The sequence below is a fragment of the Drosophila virilis genome, chromosome 3 (genome assembly GCF_030788295.1).
Source record: "Drosophila virilis strain 15010-1051.87 chromosome 3, Dvir_AGI_RSII-ME, whole genome shotgun sequence".
Taxonomy (NCBI): domain Eukaryota; kingdom Metazoa; phylum Arthropoda; class Insecta; order Diptera; family Drosophilidae; genus Drosophila; species Drosophila virilis.
This window is the reverse complement of record NC_091545.1, coordinates 3,509,496-3,536,917: the sequence shown is the minus strand read 5'-3', so window position 1 is coordinate 3,536,917 and position 27,422 is coordinate 3,509,496. Positions and strand designations below refer to the sequence as shown.

General features: G+C 41.8%; 2 protein-coding genes across 6 annotated transcripts in view; one reads left to right on the top strand and one right to left on the bottom strand.

Moving 5' to 3' along the window:
- Window positions 1–27,422, bottom strand: part of LOC26531154 (uncharacterized) — a 151,289-nt gene that overhangs the window by 89,905 nt on the left and 33,962 nt on the right. The gene's annotated exons all lie outside the window — the stretch shown is intronic.
- On the top strand, window positions 17,813–18,576 carry LOC6623785 (Male-specific transcript 77F). Of its 2 annotated transcripts, none has more exons than XM_002046255.4 (2): window positions 17,813–18,043; window positions 18,096–18,576. In XM_002046255.4, exons 1-2 carry the CDS (start codon window positions 17,933–17,935, stop codon window positions 18,399–18,401), a joined length of 417 nt encoding a protein of 138 aa, XP_002046291.1. In that variant the 5' UTR covers window positions 17,813–17,932; the 3' UTR covers window positions 18,402–18,576. The 2 variants fall into 2 exon arrangements, with proteins under 2 accessions (XP_002046291.1, XP_015030990.1); XM_015175504.3 differs by having other exon boundaries at window positions 17,814–18,043; window positions 18,120–18,576.

The following is a 27,422-nucleotide window of genomic DNA, read 5'->3' as shown; positions in this document are numbered from 1 at the left end:
ACTGTTCCCGTTCCAAATTGAACTGTTGAATATATTACTTTTTCAGCCATTTATCATAGTTGTGGCTTAAGTGAAACACTTTTCATACTCTAAAATTACTGCATACTCTTGGGCTGAGAATTACTGATCGCTGGAACTTTAGTTGCTGAACCCCTATTTGCAGAAACTGTCCACATGTTGGTTGTTGTCTAAGCTATTAAGGACCCAATAAGCAAATCACGTTTATATTTACGATCATTCCCACTTATTTTCCACACTTGCGCGTGGGTTTTTCCATCACATGAGATAATAAAAGAAGTGATATCAGCCTCTGTGAGTTGATTTTTTGTCGGTCAGTCAAATAGTCGGTGCAACTAAATAGATATGCCACAAATGTTACATATTCATGTAGTTGTTGAGCCAGTTAATGCATAATAAATGCAATTCAAATTTATTGCTGATACAACAATCTTTTTGCACATTTATTTTCTGTTTGCAATTAAAGTGAGGCAGGTAAAATTTATTCATAGAGCCAGCGCTTGATTTATGCCACAGACAAAATGCCACTGGCAACAGCTACTTTGACATGTGCCATATGTTTCCGACATGCTCATGTTTTACCAATTTATTCCCACATTCCCAAAGATGACAATAATTTCAGTAATAACCCCCCGTTGGCGGAAGACACAATTAAAGTTGCGACGGATAAAAAGTGCGACGCCAAAAGATGTGAAAACATAAATAAAAACGAGTCAAAGTGAAATGAGAAAACTTTTGTGCGACACTGTAAGCTGTTGGCTATAATAATAACTTGCCCTTGCCACGCCTCCCCCTCGCCCCCACACACACACACGCACACACAGGCAGAGAAACGCCCCACAATTAGCTACGATTCGCTGGAATTTCACTTAATAATTTAAGAAAATTGATTATTATTTAAGTGCGGACAAGCAACAATGTATTGTTGTGTGCGTATTTGTATGTGTGTTTGTGTGTGTGTGTGTGCGTGAAGCAGCAAAAGAGTCCCCGGAGCAATATGATAGATAAATGGCCGATACAAGCAGAGTCCAAATGCTGCCACGCGCTGCACAATGAACGGAAGCGAAATCAATTTAAAATAAGTTAAGCAGGGTCCAGGGTTGTATTTGCCGGAATACGAGGGGGGATGGATGCGGGGGAGTATTGGTTTGTTTGGGCGGCTAGCAAAAGGTCTCGACCCCGGCAATATTCTACGTCCGGAGCATAAATATTTATATCACATCTGTCGGCAGAGCCGCACAAAGAATTCAATAAAAACATGTGCAATAAATAAACGCGAAAAATGTGGGCAAAACACAAAAAAAAAGAAAGAAAAATATACAAATAAAAGGCATGTTTGCCAGGCGAGTGCGCCCAACTGGGCGATACCCTGCAACACTCGCACTTAGTTTTTTCTTCTATTCTAATTGTATTTCCAGAATATGTCTGCAAATCGAATTGAAATTCGATATTTATCGACATTTATCGATAATAAAAGAAGATAAACCCGAACCACATCTAACTCAATTCATAAAAAGCTTCCGCCGGAAGACATCATATGAAATATTCCCGATCTGTGTTGAATAAGAACTTGCATACCAAATTTCTTCTGCTCAGCTTTCAAATTCTTCGCCATATGCCTACAAATTGAATGCTTAAATCGATATTTATCGATAGAAAAAAAGAAGATTAGCTACCTAGACAGACAATTGCATTTTGCGGCAATATACGCTTGTTTTGCGCATTTCGAATGGACACGTGGTATCAAAAGGAAAACTTATCGCAATCGATGCCCAGGACATTGCCCACAGAATCTACGGCAGGATATGGCCATGTGTGTGTGTGTGTGTGTATGTGAGTGTGTGTGGGCGTGCAGCTTGCAGCAGCAGGAGGTTGAACTGTAAATACACAAGCCCACACAGACAAGCAGCTGCATATCAAAGGCACTGGCAAAGGACCTGCACACAGGCAAAGGACCTGACAGTTGACTGGCGCAGATTGTCGCTGAGAGAGAGAGAGAAACGACAATAAATAAACAAATTTTCCAGCAGCAGGCGATTCCTTCCTATATGGAGATTCTTCACGGACACGGCAAATGCCAAGTGGTTTTTCTATGAACCCAACACAATTACAATTAAGTGTTGCATTTATCAAACAAAATAATGCGCATGGCCACGCCCAGCATGTTGCAACGCCCCAATTCTTTGCGAGTGTGTGTGTGTGTGTGTGTGTGTGTGTGAGGCAGCAGCTGCTTAAAATTCATGAGGCGTCGAGTCGCTTGTAACTGTAAATTAGATTTATACGCAACTCAAACAGCACTTCAAAGTATCCCAAAAGTCAGGGCAAGTGGGCGGCGGAAAGACAACCACACACACACACATACACCCACACACACACACACATGGCCAGCTGCCGGAATGTGCAACATTTACGTGTTTTTGCAGTGGGCGTTGGGCGTGTCTGGTTTTGTAGTTTGGTTTTATTTGGCCGCCGGTCAGCAGCTGTTGAAAAATGCATTCGCAGCCGCCGTTGGCACAACAACAAGAGAAGCTGTTCCAAGAAAGGACAACATGAGCAGCAGGACACGAGCTTTCCTGATGCAGTCGCAGCAGCTTCTTGACTTGCCAATTGCTAACAAATATGCCAACAACCGACTGGGCTATGCTCTACCTTCAGTGAGAACGGAGTTATCTTATCTTCAAGCAGTTCGCGCTAGTTGGGCTCTGCTCGGTGGGCGTGGCACGCGAATTGTTCAATTTCGGCTAAACTAATATACCCCATTATATAATAAGAGAGAGAGAGGGTATGTCAGGAACTAGAGTTTGTGGCATAATTAGCGCATAAAGGTATTCCCATTTATGGCCCGGTTGCTGACGATCGCACACACACACACACACACACACACACACACACACACACACACACACACCCACACACGCACACACTACCTCAAAATTAAATGCGAGAGATTTCATTAGCTGCCCCTAAAAGACGACTACAACTTTTTTTGTTGCCGCTGTTATTGCCAATGAAATTTGAGACGCGCTTTGATAGCCATTTTTGTTTGAATCGCGGGTAGAGGGGTAGGGAAGTAGCGGATGTGGGGGATGGTTTGGAGTTATGGGAAAGTCCAAAGGCATCAGCGCAACAAAGTCGATTATTTTCGTCTCAAGTGACAGCAAACAGGACTTAAATTACGGAATAGTTAACTAGAGACTTTGTCCAGAAACAGACAGCAGAGATCGTGGGAGAGGGTGCGATATGTGTGTGAGAGAGAAAGAGAGAGAGAGAGATAGAGAGAGAAGCCAATGAATGAATAAAATGAATGGCTTATCTTTTGTTGACATTCCTTGTCTGGGACAACATTGACCAGTAGGTCTCACACACACAAACACACACACTCTAACACACACACACTTTAACACACACACACTCTAACACACACACACACTCGCACATGTGACACTCGTTAGCGCAACGTTTGGCACAAAGTGCGAGTTAAAGGCGAAAAGAAAAGCAAAGACCATTTTTACAAGCTGATTCAGCAAAGCAGATTTCTGATGTTGCTTTGTATGTGTGTGTGTGCGCGCGTGTGTGTGTGTGTGTGTGTGTGTGCGTGTTTATTGTACAATAAGCTACCAGCGCTTCGTCCTGTCGCTTTCCCTAGCTTTCTGTGGCGCTCTCCCTTTCTCTCTCTCTCTCTCTCTCTCTTGCTTTTTCCACTTTTTCTTCACACTTCGCTTCCTGTGCGTAAATCCGCTTTTAATGAAAAGAAAACTCATTCAAGTTTTTATGTGTGCGTGTGTGTGGTCGACTGGTCTCGCCAGCTTGGGGCTGGCCAAACACACACACACACTCGCACTCGCACACACACACACACACACACACACACTTGTACACACTTTGCCGAGCTGAGCTGCTTACAAAGGGCAACAGTTAATGCCGGGCAACTAAATAAATCTTGTTTTATTATACGCCTGCTTGTGTTGGCATCTAGCGCTAAACAGACTGGACGATACAGCACACCCCCCTCCTCCCTCTCCTTCCCTCGCTCTCCACCCTATTTAGCACAGCTGGCGTCTCGTATGAAAATCACTAAATAATCGAATTGGCTTAGACACGTCTTTGCGAATGCGACGCATAAACAAGTCAATTTGCGAGTGTTTATTGCGGGCGGGTTCTACCTCTCTCCCTCTCTCTCTCCCTCTCTCTCTCCCTCTCTCTCTCTCTCTCTCTCGTTCTCTTGCTATCTCTCTCCCTTTCTCTCACTTATCGCTAATCATATTTAAAGCATTTTCACTTTCCGCCAGGCAACTTTCGCTGTGATTTATTCAGCTATTCCCAGATCCTACTCCTGCCCCCTCTTAAACGCGCCGCCTTTGACCCAATTGCATTTTGACCCAGAAAGCAAACTCCAGCGCCCCCCAACTCATCCCGCCGCCATCTCAGTTTCACCCTTGCTGACCAAAAATCTGTGGGCTTTTCAATTGAGCAAGTTTTCCTCTGTTCCAGCTGCAATTCGGAATCTCTAACTCAATTTTTCTGACTGCAGCTCGGGCTTTTTCAGGCTGCTTGGCTTTATCAGCCGCATTGCAGCTACCAATTTATGACCTACTGCTGTAGCAGGTCCCTCATCCCCTCCCATCCAACACCCAACATTTCGCCGCTTGCAAATGAATTTTGACGTAATTGTAATAAATTGTTGGTCAGCCGAGGCTGGGCAAAGTTTGCTGGCAGCTCGTTTTGGGTTTTTGGCTTCATGCAAATTTCTATATTTACTCAAAAGCTGAAGGAAAAATGTGCGCAAAAAGTTGCAATGAACGACTTGGCGATGACCTGTAATTGAGATAAGGCGAGGGGAGCATTTTGCCAGTGAAAAAACAAAAGCTTAATCCATTTAAAACTACAAATACTTTCATTTCTAATTTTAAAGGGTATTATAAATAAGATATGCAGATTGTTTTTATTCACAATTATCGACAGCTTCTTTTCAAAAACGATAGATATCGAAAGATAATTGGAAGCTTCTTATAATTTGAGGGCATTAGAACAATCAATTATTAAAGAATGCATCGATATGCCCTAATAATTTCGCTTCACAGGGTATGGCGACAGAGCACAGTTGCAATCGCAGCTGCCAAAACGCAAATAAACCAAAAAATGCCTTAAAAAGAAATTTATTTGTGTTCAAATTAAATGTCCATGAAATTAGTGAAATGTGACAGCAACAAACTAAGCGAAAGATCAAAAATAACTGAGACTTGGAAATGGGAAAAATCTCAAGGCAACAACAAAGCACACAATTTTATTAGGAAATATGTTGCTAGCATAAAAATGTTCAATAGCAACATTTTCTACGGTTCATTGTAGGAGAATGTATTTTAGGTAAGGTTAGGTATATATGCATATATTTATATGTCCTGGTTAAAGCTGCAGGATCTGCAGAAAAAGAATTTAGAAAGAGCTTTATCATTTCGTGCACTCTAATTAAACGTTAAGCCACAAAAAAATGGAAAAAACAACTTCAGCTCATTTGTGTTGGGCTCCTCCTAAACAAATAGGCTGATTAGAAATTAGACAAAGTATTCACATTCTCAACTCACATGCCACAGGCTTCATCTTCTCCTCCTCCCCCAAACCCCTTTCGCCCTCCTGGACTGTGAGCAGTTCCTGCGTTTGCTTAGGCCACAGCATTCACGTGTTTGCTCAGTAAACCGCAAATGTGTCGTTTACTCGCAGCACTTCACAGGGAGAAAGGGAGAGAGAGAGCGAGAAAGAGGCAGAAAATGGTAATTTGCATAAAAAGGTTAGCATAAAATGTTGCTAATTTCTTAGGAACAACACAGGCAAAGGGAAGGTTGGCCAAGCTGACAAAAATTTGCTCGTTAGCTGCGTTTTAGGAATAGCAAACCAGTTGACAGGCTGCAAAAGGCAACTGCCAGGACACACTCACAGGAGCCGAACACATTTATTCATTACTGCTGAATGCACAACTTTAAAAGAGCCGCATCAGCAAAAAACAAAAAAAAATAAGCAATAAGAAATGTGGGGGAAAAAAAAGAGAGCAAAAGAAAACAAGTTGAAACGTTGCAGTTGGCAGTCAACGAATGTGAAATACTCTGCTCAGACGAAAGATCCTTTATTAATTGGATTGATTAATGCAAAACTGTTAGCCCAATGACTTTCAAACTCTTGTTGCAGTTAAAGGCCAGCATACAAAAGTACGACAATATGTTAAGACCATCTACTAGTTGGGAATAGTTGACTTTAAAAGAGGTAGAGCATACTTCGATCAGAGTAATCTTCAATGCCTGTTATAGGCATCATTGAGTGCCCTTTAGGATTCATGCAAAGCATAGTTAGTTGGAAAATATTGCAGCAATAAAGATTTAAACGTAATTACGTATTAGTCTAGTTGGAATGGAGAAGTTTAATTGTCCAGTCAAGCCAAGAAGAGTCGATTTCATACGTAATGAACGCATGAATATATATTGCACCAAGCATAGTTAAACGATTGAGTGAGGCAGGTAGATTAATTAGCCGAAGTCTATTGTAGCATGACGACAATCGCACTCGTGGATACCAATTGAAACCTCGAAGGTCAAGCAATAAGAATTGTTTCTGTGCAGCTTCAATGTTCAAACTGTAAGCTGAAGACAATTGTTTACAAATCTTTGACGGTTTTCTTTGTTTAATTCAAATAGTTTTGGTGTTTGGAATACGACAGCTGAAGGTACGTGGCTATAAGCAGGCTTTTATCAAAATATCAAGAGACTTACTGAAAAAGATCTAAAACTAAATTGCGTTATGCAAAAACTAATGCACCCTGAACAGACTGAGTATTACAAATATATTTGCTCTTAAATATTTGGCAGTCTGCTCGAGTTTTCGTTACACAAAAGTTAAAGTTAAATGGCAAAGTTTTCTGGCCAAAAACAATTCGCGCGCATTTAACCTGAACGCAACACAGAACGTTGTTTACGGCAGCTAGAGGTAGAGGGGGTTAGAGCAGGCGTTGCTGCAACGCGTTGCGTTGAAAACTCGCCCGTGCAACATTTCGACATTTGAACATTTCTATTTGGGCGTTGCGAGCGGAAGGCAGGGTCAAAGTTAGCATCTTGCGGAGTTTGTGGCCCCGTGCCCCTGCCCCGCGCTAATTAGACAATAGCAGGGGCATAGTTGGGCGCTGGGGGGCGTAGAGGGGCTGCTGCAACAGAATGTGCTGAATGTCAGGCCAAGACAATGTTCGCCATAAAAGCAAACGGAGCATGTCAAAAGCAATTTATGTGTGCGGCCAGGCCAAGGCAACATTTGATGCCTGCTCCTTGCAACTCCTCAAAACACAAAGCGCCACCTGACACGTGACAAGGCTTTGAGGGGCGACTGGGGGTAATGCGGGGGCGGCTATGCTGGCCGCACAAATGGCATAATAAGTGTGCAACTGGGCGGCACGAGTTGTGGAGGTACTGACACCAAGCCAAGCAGCAGGCGATGTTTGTCACTTTGACAGCTGCAAATCCAACACGAAACAATGGCTAACAAGCAGGCAAGGACAGGGGTGCGGAGCAGGCAGAGTGTGGGGCGTGGCTAGGCAGCACCAACAACTTAATTGCAATTCAATGAATGCAACCACAGTCAGCACTGGCAGCGCTCAATGTCCCGAGTCCTCTTTCCTGTGTCCTGTGTCCTGTGTGTGCGCTGTGTAAATTTAATTGACAGCTGACTGACTGTCGCTGTTGCCTGCAGAGGATTATGTGTGGGAATGTGAGGGAAAGAGTCAGAAAAGCGGGGGCTAAAAACAAGCTAAGGTTACACGCAGAGGCCAGAGAGGGGGAACAAGCGAGGCTAGAAGAAAGAACTTGGAGAGCGACCCAGCTTGAAAAAGCGGCTGGAACAACTGCAGAACTGTAGAAGAAAGTGATGAAAAAAATGGTTCGAAAGGGCTAAAAACAAGGACTTGAAGTAGGATAAAGTAACTGGTGCTTAAAAGAAGCTAAGGCCAGAAGCAGATGCTATATTAAGGTGAGTATTAGATGAAAAAGACGAAAAGGAGACTTAACAAAGAGCTAGAAGAATGCGTTTAAAAAGCTTAGTAGAAGGAGCTTGAAGTAGCTCAAAGCTAGGGTGGAACTTAGAAGCATGTGACAGAAGAGAATACAAAAAGGCAGAGTCTAAATGAAGAGGCTCGAAGAAAAAGCTGTTATAGAAGGCCGACACGTGTTCGAGTCTAACAACTTTCACACACACACACACACACACACACACACACACACACTGATAAACACAGTCTATGCTTTCCGAACGTGTATCTGAGGTCGCGCCACAAAATGGTCTAGTTTAAATACATGCAATCAATATTCACTCAATGTAAACCTAAGCCTAGGAAAACACACATGCTCGCATTACAGCCTGCTAAAAAAAAAACACAAATAAAATTGATGGCTCAGACGAAATTTATCCCAAGTAAATATCATCAGCAGTTTGCTGTTAAAAATAAAAGGATAACATTGAATAAGATAGCATAAGAATCAGTGCCAAGGAGTTTTCCTCTTAAGGGTCAGGTTATAAATAGGCGTTGCATTTGTTACCCACTTTTTGGGTGATATTTTTCAAGGTTCTTGAATGACCCTCTGGCCCCGCCTTCAAGTATTCTGGCAGCTAAGGTGAGTGTTGCATAAACCACATAGCCACAAACTTGAACACACACACACGCACACACTCGCCAGAACTGAGGCTCATCTTGAACAGTTCACAGCCAGCTCAAGGTCAATGCTGTCAGTATTTGCTTGCGTGTGTGCGTGTGTATCACAGATGTTATTCCCGCCCGCTGCGAGGCTATAGACCAGCAACGACTTAAACTAAAAATAAAATGTATTTATATATATATAAACACAAAATCCAAATCGAAATGCGAAAACATTTGCACAGCTATCGAGAGCAGCAACTGTTGTTGTTGTTGTTGTTGTTGTTGTTGTTGTTGTTGTTGTCGTTTATGCATTGCGAGTCTGGCTAAATATTTATTTTGGTTTATCAATCATACGCAGCGTGCTACGACCTCAACAGATACTGGGAACAGTTCTTGGCAGCAGCAGCAACTGCGCAGACTCCGCGACAAGCTGGTTTAGCACGTGGTTCGCACATTAACAGACCGTTAACAGTGCATTAACAGCGCTCTAACAGAGCGCGCTGCTTTGGGCCAAGGCTAAGGCTGGTCCATGGCTTTGCACACGCACACAACACACGCACAGGCACACACACACACACACACACACACACAAACAACACACACACACAAACAACACACAGAACACACATAAAAACTTTGAGGCTGACAAGAAAATGCTTTTGGGCAACTTTTATGCAGTGGACCCAAGCGCATAAGTTAACTCTCAGCTGGTTGTTTAGGCCAGTTGCAGCTTGTTAACACAGCACTGCCTCCCCCTACCGCCCCTTCCTCTTTCTGGTTGTGTTTTACATGCATGCTGATCAGCTTGCGGACCCACTCAATAAAGTTCAAAACGCTCCCAACGGTCTTTGTGGTCAATGGCCACTAATCCAAGGCTGAAATCTGCCAGAAAACGAAATGATGCCAAAAGTTGAGCAGAGAGATTTGTCTGGCGGCCGCTGATTGTGGCCTTGGCCTTGTGTCACCTTTGAGCTGTGTCACCTTGACTGTTTGCGAGGAGGCCCAATTAAAAATAAAACCTAAACGTGTTGGCAGCTGTAGTGCATGTCAGAAATGTGTATTGTGTGTGCGCTCAGCGTGGGCTACAGCTTAAAGCCAAATTAAGAGTTAAGCACACGCATCACTGAGTGGGCGGCCAATAAGAGGCGGCGCGGCAGGCAACAGGCAAGTCGAATGCCTAATGAAAACAAATTAATCGCATTGTGTTTACAAACGGCAACAGCGAGTGGGAGACGAGAGTGAGAGGGGAAGAGCTGTACTGGTGGAGCAGTAAGACAGTCAGCCTTTGTGCAAACAGATAGAAGCACAAAGTGTTGACATTAATAAGAGTGCCAACAATTACAGCAAACAGCAACACTTCAAAATTGCTGACAGCATATGAGTGCCAGAGATACCCTGCTTAAAGCAGGGCAGTAACAAAGGGGCTGACGGGTTGAATAGCAATTCGAACATACGGCAGCTGTGCCAGGCCAAAAAATGTGTTACCAAAAAGCCTAACTTTCAAAAAGTGCTTCGTGTGCAAACTCTATGAATAAATAGTAATCCGATATTGCTGAGAATTAACTTAAATTAAAAAATGTCATACATTCCTTTCACAGAATTATAATTTACAATTGTAGAAGGTAATCAGTCAATAATTTACAGAGAAACTACTCGTCAGCATTTAAAGGCAGCGATTTTCTGAAGAGTTCCTTTTTGTGTTGTTGACTAGCTCTATTTTACAGGGTATTTACTGGCATTGCAATTGCCATGGTTGCTGTTAGTTAAACAAAACTTTTTTTTCCCCATATAGCATTTAACTTTTTTAATCAAAACTTAACTCTTAGCCCCCTCTCTGCCTGCCTGCCTCTTACATTTTCTCGTTGTGCATTAAAAATAATTTTCAGCTGCAATTTTGAGTAATAATTCATGCTTGGTCAAACGTTCAGGCTCATTATGGCCAGCAAAAAAGAGGCCATCAGTGCAATTATCATCCAGCCAAATATGGCAGCAACAGCGAAAGCAACAGAGAGAGAGGGAGAGAGACAGAGAGAGAGAGAGAGAGAGTGAGAGACAGACAATGTTCTATGAAGATGTCAGGCCAAAAATAGAAGTAAAACCTGATGAATGCCAAACAAGTTGGCAGCAAAGTCAGCGCCAAGTTACAAGGGCAAACTTTTGGCCAACAACAGCAACAACAACAACAGGAAAAACAACTGTGATAAATAATGCATATAACATGACTAACAACAACAACAACAACAACAGGCAATGTCATATAAATTGTAGCCGGCGCGTAATTTTAATTATTATGAACTGGAAAAGCGCGAACTGTGAAAATTAGACATTCATTTGAAGGAGCCCTTCATGTGTAAAAGCCAATTTGTGTAAAAGTGCGGGAAACAGAATAGTCGCAGAACAAACGAAACGAAACGAAACGGAGACAATGCCAACAAAGTTTTTCCATGCCCAAATGAACTTTTGTTGAGTCAGGCGCGAGAAAGAGAGAGTGTGTGCGTATCTTTGTGTGTGTATTGTGTTGTGTGTACATGTGTGTGTGTGTGTGTTTGTTTGTTTGTGTTTGTGCGTATTTTGTGAGTCACATGTGTCATAAGCGTTACATTTGTTTTGCCTTGTTATACCCTGTAGCTAATTAATATGGTTTAACATAAGGATAATTTTCCCATAATCGATAGTAAATTTCCTATTACCGATAGTTATCGATTTCCAGTCTCAGTCAATGTGAACTTGGCTCACAAACCTGTATTAAGAAATTTCTAAAGTAAAGATGTTCCATGATGATCGATAACTGCACTTTCCACCACAATCGATAAATATCGATAGCTATTCATTAAAGATTGTAGTTTTTGCATGTAGAGCAGAGAGCAGAAGCAATGCCGTCGCAGCACAAAGTAAGCAGCTTGCAGCGTGTTGTTTTTCCCCCATTACATCAAGTTGGAGCTGTCTAAAGGGTAACTCTTAGTGGCGCACTCTTAACTGGCGCACTTTTACTTGTTTGTTGTCAATGTGCGACTGCCAGCGACACAGGCAGAGGCATATTCCGGCGTATTTCCCAAGCGGCGCCCAAAAGTAGGCAATAGAAATTCGCGACACCGCCTGAGCAAAGGCAGCAAAGACATTTCTTGAGAACAGACCAAGTATAATTACATGCTACAATGCAGTGAGTGTGTGCGTCTCATGTCTGCTGTTGTATTCAATATCAATTCATGTAAATTTAATTACGCATGCCTGCGTCTTGTTTGCATGCCCCCATCAGTGTGTGTATTAGACTGTTGTGGCTGTTGTTTGTGCATATTTGATTACAACCGGCAACAGCAACAACAATTGCCTGGAAACTATGCGCCAACCCAATTAAAGTGTTCAAGCGCCAAGCCAAATAACTTGCAGCATGAATCGCTAAAAGTCGTATAGCACGATTTGGGGGCAGCTATCGCTTGCTGGTGTCCTGACTCTTAAGAGTTTTGTGAAGCGGAAACTTTTTGGCACGCTTTTAAAAGCCTTTTCAGCCAGTGAGCCGCTGAGCCAGCATATTATTCAGTTATTAGGCAAATTGTTAAAAGCGTTCAACTTTAAAGACGCGAATTTAACTTTTAATGCATTGCAAATTGTTTTGCAATTAACGTCCCGTTGCCTTTGTTGTTGCAGTTGTTGTTAAGTAATTTGCAAGCTTTTATTTTGTTTCGCTGCCTTAGAAATAACAGAAAGCAAGCAGCAAGAGATAGCTACCGGTTGCCGAAGATTAAATACCCTTTCCCATGTAAACACTCTGAAAATTGCTCCAATTAAATTTATGCCAGATTATAGCGCAACATAGAATATATGCTGAGATAATGGAAGACAAATAAAGCTTTTAATTGGAGATATTGCATGATATTCTTTTCCAAACTATCTAACTTCGCCTGCAGAAAAAGTATGCAGCTATGCCGTGTTTCATTATGGCATCTACAAAAACGAGAAAGTCGAAAGGGTTTATAGCGAGAGACAGATACATTTTACACTCGCAATTGTCTGCTTCTTCAACAAAACGATGAAGCCCTCTGCTAGGGTATTAAGAAAAAAAATAAAGAAAAGAAACAGCTTGGACAAAGTTTTCCGACAAAAGTGTTGCACGCAGCTAAACAAACTGCTAGCTGCAACATCAATCCCCTTCGGCCACACCCTTCCAGGCAGCCCCCGTTGCACCTAACAACTATTAGTCGCAAGTTTTTTGATTTGGCTTTGTTTATTGTCAGCTCAAAGTTGAAATCCAAAACGAAATTTCTTGCACGGCAGCCAAAAACTTTGTTGCGCAAGAAATTCAAATTGCAATTCGAATTTAGTTGCAAGCACAGCGTGCGGCTTTAAGGTTAAGATATTGCAACAACAGCTGCCACACATCACGGTAGCTTCCCCCCCCTAGCACATTTTTTTTGGCATTCATGCAACAATACGCATAAATAAAAAAAAAAAAGTTGGCTGCTGCTTGGTTTCTTTTTAAGTCGGTTTCATTTTGTTCTTGCTGCATCCTTCAGTGCAGGCGACGAAAGCCAAAACTCGTTATCGTTTAATTCCAGCAAGGAGCACCGAGTCCTTGCCAAGCCGAGTCAAACTATTGGCAGCTGACAGCGGAACAGAGAGCGTACACTGAGAGAAACTAGAACGTATCGAACTTACAATTAACTATATCTATGTTAGAACAATTAGGAGCAAAAGTCTTGGGCTAAGTTCAAGTGAAAGTCCCACAAGACAAGTTTTGTTCTTAGTTTAAGCATCTTAAAGCTTGGGCAGATGTTGACTACATTTCTCAGTTCCTATTTATCAGCTTTTTCTCCAAGTGTAACTCTTTTTGTTGTCTTATTAATTCTCTCTCCCTCTCTCTCTCCACTCTCTACATTATGCATTTCCTTGCGCTTTTGTTGCAACATTCAAGCACAATATTTGCATAATACAGACTGATTGATGTTTGACTGTTTTGGGGGAGAGTGTATTATCACAGTGGGCTGGCTGTAGAGAGCCATTGCTATTGGTAATGAAAAGCGGGCCAAGAGATTGGCAAAGATTGGCAGCAGCCCACATGCAGCAGCAACTGAGGCAGATGACAACAATTCACAACTTGTAAATATAATGCCAAGCGTCCTACTATTTGCACACCAACAACAACAACAACAACAACAACAATAACAAAAGTCTGGTAACTGGCACAAGGCAACATCGGCTGCAAGAACAACAACAACTACAACAACAGCTAAAACTTGGCGGAATCGATGGCCTGCTTGTGCCACACAGCCTCGACTCCGTTTGCTGCCTCTGAGTGCAAATAGTTTTTGGTTTTTACTTATTGTTGCCTACCTTTATATCCTCCGCCCCGCCCATTCCGTATCTAGTTTGCCTCCCCTCTCGCGCAGCCATCCGTCCTGCTACAAGCAGCTGGCGCTTAGCCAATTCCAGCATCCACACTGAGCTCTGCCTGGCATTTTGGCTGGCATTTTTGTTTACCAACCTTAACAAAGACTTGCCGCATGCCTTCGTATTTTCTTATTTACTCAAAAGTCCAAATAAACTCGCCTGCAGTGCCCGCAAAAGGTGTAGAAAACAACAGTCTGACCAAGCACATAAATTATGTAACGATTTATGGAAATTTAGAACTTCTATCGGAGGGTTATGAATATAAACAGTTCTGAAGTAGCTCTTAATTTAACAGCGATATCAAAGAGTTTCGCATTGCGGTTCAATAATCGAGGAAATCGAACAAAATCCTTTAAAAAGTGAGTAAAAAGTGAGCTATGGCAGTAAACTTTTTGAAATTCGCTTGGGTTTTGACCGAGTTATGGAGGTGGGAATTTTGACCAAAAAATATGTGTTCAGATTTAAATGCCAGATGATTCTAAAGGGTAAGCCATGAACAAAAAACCAGACTTTTTGAAAATCGCTTGGGTTTTGACCGAGTTATGGAGTTTGGAAGTTTTGACCCATGTCTATATACGAATCTTGGGATAAGATTTTGACATGAATTTCGACTAAAAAATATGTGTTCAGGTTTAAATGCCAGATGAATATAGAGGGTAAACCATGATCAAAACACCAAACTTTATGAAAATCGCTTGGGTTTTGACCGAGTTATGGAGGTGGGAAGTTTTGACCCATGTCTATATACAAATCTTGGGATAAGATTTTGACATGAATTTCGACCAAAAAATATGTGTTCAGATTTAAATGCCAGATGAATCTAGAGGGTAAACCATGAACAAAAAACCAAACTTTTTGAAAATCGTTTGGGTTTTGACCGAGTTATGGAGTTTGAAAGTTTTGACCGAGTTATGGAGTTGGAAGTTTTGACCCATGTCTATATACGAATCTTGGGATAAGATTTTGACATGAATTTCGACCAAAAAATATGTGTTCAGGTTTAAATGCCAGATGAATCTAGAGGGTAAACCATGATCAAAACACCAAACTTTATGAAAATCGCTTGGGTTTTGACCGAGTTATGGAGGTGCGAAGTTTTGACCCATGTCTATATACGAATCTTGGGATAAGATTTTGACATGAATTTCGACTAAAAAATATGTGTTCAGATTTAAATGCCAGATGAATCTAGAGGGTAAACCATTAACAAAAAACCAATTTTTTTGAAAATCGCTTGGGTTTTGACCGAGTTATGGAGTTTGGAAGTTTTGACCGAGTTATGGAGTTTGGAAGTTTTGACCCATGTCTATATACGAATCTTGGGATAAGATTTTGACATGAATTTCGACTAAAAAATATGTGTTCAGGTTTAAGTGCCAGATGAATCTAGAGGGTAAACCATGATAAAAACACCAAACTTTATGAAAATCGCTTGGGTTTTGACCGAGTTATGGAGGTGGGAAGTTTTGACCCATGTCTATATACGAATCTTGGGATAAGATTTTGACATGAATTTCGACCAAAAAATTTGTGTTCAGATTTAAATGCCAGATGATTCTTAAGGGTAGGCCATGAACAAAAAACCAAACTTTTTGAAAATCGCTTGGGTTTTGACCGAGTTATGGAGTTTGAAAGTTTTGACCGAGTTATGGAGTTTGGAAGTTTTGACCCATGTCTATATACGAATCTTGGGATAAGATTTTGACATGAATTTCGACCAAAAAATATGTGTTCAGGTTTAAATGCCAGATGAATCTAGAGGGTAAACGATGAACAAAAAACCAAACTTTATGAAAATCGCTTGGGTTTTGACCGAGTTATGGAGTTTGGAAGTTTTGACCCATGTCTATATACGAATCTTGGGATAAGATTTTGACATGAATTTCGACTAAAAAATATGTGTTCAGGTTTAAATGCCAGATGAATCTAGAGGGTAAACGATGAACAAAATACCAAACTTTATGAAAATCGCTTGGGTTTTGACCGAGTTATGGAGTTTGGAAGTTTTGACCCATGTCTATATACGAATCTTGGGATAAGATTTTGACATGAATTTCGACTAAAAAATATGTGTTCAGGTTTAAGTGCCAGATGAATCTAGAGGGTAAACCATGATAAAAACACCAAACTTTATGAAAATCGCTAGGGTTTTGACCGAGTTATGGAGGTGCGAAGTTTTGACCCATGTCTATATACGAATCTTGGGATAAGATTTTGACATGAATTTCGACCAAAAAATATGTGTTCAGGTTTAAATGCCAGATGAATCTAGAGGGTAAACGATGAACAAAAAACCAAACTTTATGAAAATCGCTTGGGTTTTGACCGAGTTATGGAGTTTGGAAGTTTTGACCCATGTCTATATACAAAAATTGGGATAAGATTTTGACATGAATTTCGACTAAAAAATATGTGTTCAGATTTAAATGCCAGATGAATCTAGAGGGTAAACCATGAACAAAAAACCAATTTTTTTGAAAATCGCTTGGGTTTTGACCGAGTTATGGAGTTTGGAAGTTTTGACCGAGTTATGGAGTTTGGAAGTTTTGACCCATGTCTATATACGAATCTTGGGATAAGATTTTGACATGAATTTCGACTAAAAAATATGTGTTCAGGTTTAAGTGCCAGATGAATCTAGAGGGTAAACCATGATAAAAACACCAAACTTTATGAAAATCGCTTGGGTTTTGACCGAGTTATGGAGGTGGGAAGTTTTGACCCATGTCTATATACGAAAATTGGGATAAGATTTTGACATGAATTTCGACTAAAAAATATGTGTTCAGATTTAAATGCCAGATGAATCTAGAGGGTAAACCATGAACAAAAAACCAATTTTTTTGAAAATCGCTTGGGTTTTGACCGAGTTGTGGAGTTTGAAAGTTTTGACCGAGTTATGGAGTTTGGAAGTTTTGACCCATGTCTATATACGAATCTTGGGATAAGATTTTGACATGAATTTCGACCAAAAAATATGTGTTCAGGTTTAAATGCCAGATGAATCTAGAGGGTAAACCATGATCAAAAACCCAACCTTTTTGACAATCGCTTGGGTTTTGACCGAGTTATGGAGTTTGGAAGTTTTGACCCATGTCTATATACGAATCTTGGGATAAGATTTTGACATGAATTTCGACAAAAAAATATGTGTTCAGATTCAAATGCCAGATGATTCTAAAGGGTAAGCCATGAACGTAAAACCAAACTTTTTGAAAATCGCTTGGGTTTTGACCGAGTTATGGAGTTTGGAAGTTTTGACCCATGTCTATATACGAATCTTGGGATAAGAGTTGGACATGAATTTCGACCAAAAAATATGTGTTCAGATTTAAATGCCAGATGAATCTAGAGGGTAAACCATGAACAAAAAACCAAACTGTTTGAAAATCGCTTGGGTTTTGACCGAGTTATGAGATCAGATCAGATTTAAATGCAAAATTAATTAAGAGACCAAAACAATAGAAAAAAAACCCTATGAAAATCTGTTGAGTTTTATTCGTGTTTTGAGGGTGGGATATTTTGAGGATACCTTAAGGTAAAATAATGTTGCAAGATTAAGATGTCAAATTGATCAAGAGGCCAAGCAATGATGGGTCTGGGAACCTTCGTGACATTTTGACGTTCCTTAAAACCTTTGCACAGAATAGCTCAGGTATTACTTAATAGTTGAAAATGTGATCGCAGGAGGCGGCAATTTTATAGCTCATGGCGAGCAATACGAAAATGTTCAGTTGCTTTACACACTTCGAAACGAATATACTTGTTTTTCAGTTCCGATCTTTTTTTTATATGCTTTTTTTAAATCTTTAGTAAGTTTTTGATAAAAAGAAAACAAACGTGTGAACGAGAAATTCTTGAGAAATGAGTGTATATTCCTCTGAGGAAACCGTTTCGGAGGAATCCCTATTGCCGCCCGGCGACAGCAAACTCGACGCTGGCTTGGCGCAAATCGATGCGTGTAATTTCAATTCGGTAAGTGGAGGGCGATGCTTTGGACAAAGTCTTTTTCTCAACTTAATTGAAGAATGCATTGGCCACGCCCCCACAGCATCCCATGTTAGTGTATACGATTGACGACACCGTTGCCAGCTGCAGCGCCGTTTGTTGCGTGGAATGCGCCGAGCCTGAAAACCTTGAGGCTTGCTGTAAGCCGAAACCGAGGCGGCGATGTTGCCCCAAGCCCTGCCCGCGTCCAAAGCCCAGGTGCAAGCCGAAGGTGTGCTGTAAGCCAAGGCCCACATGCAAACGCAAGCCAAAGAGATGCTGCAAACCGAGGAAGAAGCCATGCTGCCCCAAGCGAAAGCCACGTCCCTGCCCCAAGCGTTGCTAAATGCAACCACAATTGGCAGGATTTGGGATCTACCATTGCCATTGCCTCGGCTCTGTCGGCATTTACATATGTGTATGCATGTGTGCATGTGCTTGGAGCTAATAATGGGGATTGGCATTTTAATTTTATGTGTGTGTGTGTGTGAATTATAACAAGTGCTGAAAATGTTCAAAAATCTTTTGCTTGAAACGGGAAGAGTAATACACTTGACGGGAGACGAGAATTTCCAAAGCAGGGTCAACCGCAACCCCTGCCTGCTTTTTAAAACGTATTCCCGCTAAGAAAGTTACCAAAAATTTCATTTTCAACCATTTTCCACGCATGTACTATAACACGTTTCATATTTAAGGGTGTCCAGGTCCTAGAACACATTTTCATTAGTGCCGTTTAGTCGTAATGAGTTGAGCTTTTGGCACAACAGAGCACAGCTGCTGACCCCCTCGGGCAACACCTTTGCCCTCAGATAAACAGATGCCTGACTGCTTGTCAAGCATTTAGTTGCTCTCAATCTCTATTTCCCCTTCACTCTCCGACTCTCCCTACTCTTCACACATTACCCTGGTTGCTTCCGCAAACGCCTCACTTGCGTGGACTTATTAAATGCACTCGAGCGAAACATCAAAGTTGCCTCGATTTGTAGCTGCCTCATTCGCTTCCGCAACGCTTGCGATCCCGACTCTGGGGCTCCTGATGTTTATTAAATAGTTGCACGTCGTGTGTCTGTCGGTTGTTGGGGAAAGAAGAGTGTCAGGGGTCGGTTTATTTGCTTACGGGTAGAATGTTTAGGGTTTGGTCTAGGTCTTAGTGCATCACTGCAATTCGTGCCATATTTCAATTTTAACATTGCCATTCCGACAGCTGCAACTGTTTGGTTCCCTTGTCCCCTTGGCCCCTTGGACTTTTCGAATGCCTTTCCTTCCTTTTCGTTTTTTTTTTTTTATTTTTTGTTGCATCTCTTCAGCTCTTTGTGAGGCTAATAGAATGTCAGAACTGGTGCGCTGCATTGCCATGGCAGCCTTTGATGCGGCGATATTGAAATGAAAACCAAACAAATGTCACGCTTTTAAACTCTGTCTGATCCCAGGCCAGGACCGACCACCCCTTCCCCAATCCCTTTGCCAACGACTGTTGATTTAAAGCACAAAATTGCAAATTGCAAAAATTCCGCGTTACGAAAAAATTGCGTATACGTCGCTACGTAATAGCTTAAAACGTAACAGCGCGTTACGACAATTTACATTTATTGCCAACCATTTCAAATCGCATAAAGCGTAGCCATGGGCGGTGCTCTATGGTTGGGGGCGTGGCTGCCAGCTTGTAATGGCAGCCAGCTTCTATTATATTGTTAAGCTGACATTGGCCCCAGTTGTTATTGTTATTGTTGTTGTTGTTGTTGTGGTATACACAAACACTTGGCATGAATTATGGATGGCAGCAAAATGAAACGAAACGAAACGAAACGAAAATGGCAAGGATGCGAAAGGAATACGGCATGAGAGAGCAGATAAGCCTGTCAACGGGTTGAGAGTTGCCAATTTGTTGGTTCATTGTTGGTTTTTAAGGGCATTTGCAAACATTTTGCCAGCCAAAAAACCAACTCCGGTTGCCCTTGAAAGCAAATCGAGAAGGTTGATGAGTGCGTTTGGTGATATTTTGAATTTGCTTTTTGTAAATTGACTTTTAATTACGTTAAAAGCACTCTTATACAGTGTTGTGAAACTTTCAAATGTACTCATTGCGTTAGCTTACAAATTACTTAGAAAATTTTCCTGAAAAACCCATTAAAAAGTTGTTTATGTGACATGCACTTAAGATTTGAACTATGAAACAGAGAGACAACGGCTCTAATCTTACTTTTTAATACGCTAGTACTTTACATTCTTAGTCTATTAACTGCCAAAACTCACTTCAAGATGTTTGAAGACTCTGTTCACATTGGTACAGTGACCGCTCGCATATGTGAACCTGCATTAGCAATAAAAACTAACTCATTTAGAGAACTTATCTACCCAGAGCTGCGCTTACATAATTACATAGAATTTTAAAAAGGCCATTTGTGAAATCACAAATATCTGCCAATTAGAATCAGCTCTTGATAACTTCATAGTCAGCGCTGACTGTATCTACTTTTGTAATTCGTTTAAATGCATAATCCTTGCCTCTGGACAGCCTTGCAATGCCCAGCCTTTACCCGTAGTTTAGCTCTAGACTATAGAGAATTTGCTCGTCAGTCAAGTCTCACAGTTTTTACTCTTCTTTGTGTTTATTTTGTGCTCCCCAACCCTCACCCCTCGCCCATCATTCGGTGCGCCAAGACATTAACCCAACTCACTTTCGCATTATGAATTTTCAACGAGGCGATGAGACAAAATTTATGAGGTTTACAAATCACATTTCCAGGCGAAAATTGTTACAATGCGGACACAAAAGCTGTTAATTATTTTGTAGCCTATTAACAAAGGCAGGATATCAAGAATTTTGCCAGGCTAATAGCTTTCTCGCGCGCTCTCTCTCTCTCTCACTCTCGCTCAGCTGAACGTTGTGCATATGCGTTACATCCCAGAGACAACTGCACTTGACACTTTGGCGCAACAATTTTCGAACTGTTGCAGTTGTTGCACAGTTTCTAGGCCATAACAGATCCGCCACCCCCCTCTTTTCACAAGCTGCAAACCAACTTGCCTTCTAGCTAAACCGCCTGGCGCCATTTAGAAGGCACATTAATCAATTTAGCCGTCAGCAGCAGAAGCAGCAGAAGCTGGCGCAAGAGCTGGAACAGCAGCCAAGCGAAACCGAAAGCTGCCTCCGTGTGCAAAACTCTGGCGTTCATTCGTTCATGTAAATTATAACGCCGTCGTCTGTCCGTTATTGCCGGTCCGGTCTGCAGCCGAGGATTCCTGCTGTTTTACCCATCCCCCCGCCCCCTCAGACCAGTCTAGTGTTTAGTTTTGTGGTGCATTTTTTGTTGGCTCCCTGGCGCCAGTTAAAAACTTAATTAAAACCATAACAAAGCAAAGCCAGCAAACATTTTGCTGCCAAACTTGGCGCTCATCCGACAATTTCTTGGCGCTCAGCGTGCGCCCCGAGTGCTTTAAAGTGCAGCACAAATAGAAAAAACATTTTCATTTACACACATGTTTGGCATTTAGATGCAATTAAAGCCACGAGACTGAAAGTGGATATGGCAACAGAAATAAAGAAAAAAAATGGAAATGAAATCTTATAAATTCCGAACGCGGAGCTCAGTTACTGAGCTAAGTTACGAGCTAAGCGGGTGGAATGGCGGGGGAGGATGGGGGATGGGGTCGTGTCATTGCATCTTTTGTGCATTTGAAATTTAATTAACACGCACACACACACGCACACACACACGTGCAGGCAGCAACAATGAGTGACGGACGAGCAGCAAAAAACGGCAGCGAGCAAAACTAATAAAAACTCATTTCAAAGAGTTTTTGATGAGGCAAAAGACGAAAGAAGTGGACACAGGACCAACAAGAAGCAAGCTGCAATGAGGCAAGGAGATGAACAGGATGGTGAGAGGAGGAGGGAATGCGGCACAGAGCTAACACTAGACAGGACTGCAGAGCTTCCGCTTTGGCTGGCTGCTAATTCAGCGCCTGTTGCTATTGTCAGGGGCAAAAGGATGCAGCAGGACATGCAGCAGGAGCTGCAACAGGATGCTGTCCGCCAGCTTTTGTCTCAGCTGTTACAATATTTAGCCATCCACCTACCCCTACCCGTTGCCATCTCCTGCTGGTTGTTGTTATTGTACTTGCCAAGTACAACTTTTGCTCTAATGAATGTCAACTTTGGCTGTAAGTGTTGACAGTGCCACAGTATCCTGTTCCACATCCCTTGTCGGATCCTTGTTCAAAACTTTTGTGCTGCCTGCATTTTTAAAACAGCTGCAGGCGTTCTTCATCCTGTTGTTGTTGGCTAACCGAAATTAATCAGGCGAAAAGTTGTTGGTCAAGTTTTATGGCCAATTATGATAGCGATTTAGATAGACGAATTCTTAGACCGCATATTAATTAATATTCCATAATTAATTAATAATTAATTCATATTCCATATATTTATGCATGTGGCCAAAATAACAGCCTAGGCTAATAAAATGCGGCTTATGTCGAGTAAATGTGCCAAAATATATGAAAAACAAATAAATACTTTGTTAGCAACTGTAACCGACTGCAAAATACTCTGTTCGCCATGTAAAACTAGATAAATATCAAAAAATCTCAACAGCTTATTTTTTGATTCTGTTCACTTTTCATTTTATGAACAGAGAATACAAATTCCACAAAGCTGTCAATATGATGAAGTGTAAAGCAAAAGAGAAAATGCAATCTCGTGGAAATTGAGGGAAATTGCAAAAACCAAAGCAAAGTTAATAAAGGGACGACTTCAATGCCATCGAGTCCAGCTAAAGGACACATTAAAGCATTATATAAAACGTAAATCAAACAACTAATTCGCTGAGCTCAAGTTGCCGCATTTTGTGGACTTACCCCACAGCCACGCCCACGTCCCATAGAAGCCACCAACTGTTCAAAGTTAAAATCGACTTTCATTATTTATACGCTGTGATTTTTAACGGACAGCAAACTGTCGCTGGTCATTGCCAACATTGGCATATCCTCTAGTCACTGTCCTCTCCCTCTCCCTCTCTCTCTCTCTCTCTCTCTGTGGCAGCCCCGTCCACGCCCACTGCCTGCCCCACTGTTTTTCTTTCTCGCTGGCATGTTGGCTGTTAGTTGGTCTAAATATTTGCAGCAGCACTGAAACTTTTTTCATGGGACGTTTATGAACATTTTTGACGATTTCGATTTTACCGAGCCAATATTTACATATTGCCAGTCAGAACACCCACCCACCCATCGCAAGCCACCCAATACGTTGGCTATTGCTCACAGTTTATTGGATGTGCAGTTAACCAAATATAAATCGCATATCGGATTCTCGATTGCACAGCGCATAAGCCGCTTAGCACAAAATTACTCATACGCCGAGTGGCACCAGTTGGTATGCCGCTTTTATTCCACCTCTTTCTATGCCCTGTACACATTGAGAAAGAGTTGAAACGCTCACAAGATATCAGATATCATACAATATATATATTCCTAATGAGCTACCAGAAAATATATAATTACTTCCATGTAGCCTTCTCTGAACATTTTAACAGCTAGATGTTGCATATGGGCTCTTCTATGATAAACGCTCGACTCAGTTTCCCAGAAATCGATTGATTTGGGCGTGGGGTTTGTGAAAATCAGTGAAATTGTAAAAACTTAAGAGCTCATGTCAAGCAAAGAGGCTCTCAAGTTACATGCACATATAAGAAGTTATATCAGGAGTGATGCAAGTCTCTCGCAGTTTAGGTCTATTACAAGGTAACTCAAAGTCGACCACCCTCGATTGGTGCACTTTGATTTGTTCCCATCTCCCTATTAATCTGTACCTTACCCTCCGCTGCCGCTAAGTACTGAGCCAGCTGACCCAATTCTCAACGCTGGACTGGCAACATCTTCAGCTTCATAAGCCGCTGGTGTTCCAGATTGGGCTTCGTTTTTTTTTTTTTTTTTTTTTGTTGTTGCACTTTTTCCAGCGCTCTGTCATTTTCAATTTGGCTAATCGACACACTCGCCCCACATTCGTATCGTTTGCCCCACAATTGTTTCAAAATAGTCACGTGATTTGGCAACAGGGCCGACTCGCTGCCCAACAGCTGCTGCAGTGACCCACATAGAAAAAGCCAAAGCCCAAAACCGCACTTAGGGTAAACCAAACGGCACACCGCACACACATATACACTAACTTTTTGCCAATTTGGTTATGCCTGGAAACCACAAATTTGTAGGCCAGCTTGTGGTTTGGTTTTCATATAAAGACCGCGAGGAATTAATTGAATAGTGAAAACGGAGACGAAAGCCAAAACAAACTGAATCTAGTGCTGCCAAAGTAAGCAACAATTTCAGCTTGTTCCCCTCCCTTCCCCCTCCACCCCCTTTGCCAACACACGCTGCATTATTCAAAGGGCTCCGCTTGCAATTTCTGTTGCCTACTTTGTGGAGCCCGCTTAGATAACAGCATATAATTAGATTTGTGTGTAGGTGGATTGGCAACTGTGTCGCCCCCTCAATTCAAATCTAGCACAAGGCTGCGCCCCCCACTCCTCGCTCCACCCACACACACACAAACACATTTCACAACTAATTCGACGAGCAGCCAATTTGAAGCCAATTGCGAATGTGAAAAAAAAAAGTATAACTAGAAAAGTGGAAAGAAAAGTTTTTTCAACAACTCGACAACTATGTAAGTGAGTGGCAACAACAACAGCAACAACAACAACAATAGCTGCAACTGCAACTGCAACTGCAATTGCAACTACAACTGCAAGAGCAGCAAAATTGCTTCTACATTGAAATTGAATTATTTGTTGTTGCTGTTGCTGTTGTTGTTGTTGCACTGCGCAACTCACAGCAACAGCAACAACTGTTGCAACAACAACAACAACAACAACGACAACAAACAACACTTCAACAGCATTTGTTGGGCTGCACACATGAAGCTATGGCTTGTTAGAGAGAGGCCGTCGGTTCGTGCATATTTCAAAACTAACAATTCCCATTGTTGTTGTTGTTGTTATTGCCTCGTTGACGTCGCTTTTGTGCGCCGCTCCTCGAAAAAGCTGTTAAAAAAAAACGGAAGAAAAGCTGCAGCGAAAAACTTTTCATCTTTTTTTTTTTTGCACCAAGCGGCCACTGAAATTGATTACCGATAACGCCAAAACGGATAATGGACTTTTGTTGCAGCAGCTGCAAAAAAAATAAAAAAAAGGAGAGACCAAAAGTAAAAAATTGACCAAGCCAGCGGCAACGCAAACTAACAAAAAAAAAAGAAAAAGAAAAGGGCGGGAGTATGGGCGGCATTTGGAAAAAGGGAAGCAGTAAAAAAGATTGCGCACAGGGCCAAAGATCGGGCATTGGCAATGCAAAAGTGGAAAAATCAAAGAACCAACAGGATGCAGTCGCACAGCTAACGGAGGCCATATGCGCAGCGCAAAGGAAAGGCGATTATGGTTAGCAGAACTGTATGAGAAGCGCAAAGAGAGGCGCGCCGTAACAGCTGCGGAGTTTCTCATCAACAGTTAAAGCAGCTACAAAATGGAACTCGACACACGTTGATTTGGTTACCATAAGGGATTTTATGTTTACAATAGCTGGTTTCATACTTCTCCATAAAACTTCCATTTCATGACCCTAGAGGATTCTCATAGAGCACATTTTGGTCAGCAAAGTGAACAATTTGCTCGAGTTATTTGTGTAAAAATTAAATCAGGGCTGCGCTCAAATTGTCTACAGGGCGAATTATCGTATGGGGATACAGGGTTGGGCATCGGTTGTAATTTTGAGGGGGTGCTCGCACATTATTTGCATTGCTCATAATTACGCGCCCAGCTCATGTGGGGCAACATTTGGTCGCCGGTCCAATGACCACTGGCCGCATCCGCTGCGTGCTCAAGTGCAAAAGATTTTTCCTGCATTATCTGCAAAAGCAAACACAAACGATGCGAACAAAGGCTGACCGAGCAGCGAACTGGGGTGGCCGCCAGTTGATGCGGGGTAGAGTTTTGGCAATTTGTAACATTTTCCTCATTACACACACAATGGAGCCAAGTTTGTTTGTGACTGTGTGTGTGTGTGGGAGCTTCCGTTTGCATAAAAATGACGCCAGTTAAGGCAAAAAAAAAGGGAATAAAATACAGGAAAGAAAATCTAATAAAACATGTTTTAAAAACGAAGCAGAGGGAAAACGCGCGCGCACACAACTGAAGTGGCATTAAAAGGGACGCGGCGGAGTTGCAGCAGTCGGGTGTGGGGTTGGGGAGGTGAACAACGGGTAGCTGCAAAAAACACACAGCGTGTTTAACGAGCCATTTGCCGTTTTGGCGCTGAACCTGCTAATTGAATTAGAGGCGCTGCAGGATGTGGAATGTGAGCAGCAGCAGCAGCAGGCACAGAAGGAGCAACAGAAGCAGCAGGAATGGGAACAGAACAGAAGATGCGACAGGGTAACAAAACTGCGGGCGGCGGTTGCCCACTAAACGCTTTGGCATGCCGGGGCTTAGAGTTTTGCCCGCAGGATTCAATTAGGTGTAAGTGCGCCCGTCACACAAACACACACACTCACACACCACACACACACACACACACACACTGTTGGCAGGCTGGCTGAAGGAGTGAGCATATCAAAGAGGATAATAAATTCAAGTGCGAGCTTTCAGCTGCCACTTGTGCTCGTCTAATGAGCATCTCGGCTAAGATAGCAAAACTTGTCCGCAACGCTAACAAACAGCTAAAGAGCTGACAGTGGCACTTGCAACAACAGTTGCCACAACACTTGCCACATAGTCGTTGTTGATAAAGCGATGCCATAAAGATGCGAACGTGCTGCGCAAATTGCCAATGTGTGACCCTATAAAAAGAGACGAACCGATAAAAACGGCCCCGGGGCCTGGCAAATTCTCTGAAGCAAGAATAATATTTATCAAAACTAGCGAGAAAAATAAATTGGCCGCAAGTTCGTTGAGCTGCATAATCAATATTGAGATTAAAACAAGAACCACACAACATTTCCTAGCAAAATTATTGGAGTTTCTTAAAAGTTTGCTTAAAAAGAATAGCTTAATTTTAGACATAAAGACATAAATTGTAAATACCGAATCAATCTAGATTATTCAACATACCAAAAACAAAATAGGTTGAATCTTAACAGAGTAGGAGAGAAACTAGTTATTTGGGATATGGTCAAAGTTTTGAGCTCACGAAAACATATTGAAAAATTGTGGTTCCAAACATTAAAGCAGCATCAATCTAGACGTAAGCCAAAGTCCTCAATGGCCACCATCATGGCTTGTTTATGGTTTTTTTATTAACAACTGAATCAAGTTTTAATGCCAAATCAAACTTGGTAAAAGCAGAACATCCCAAGGAAAACCGCTTCAGATTGAACAAAGTT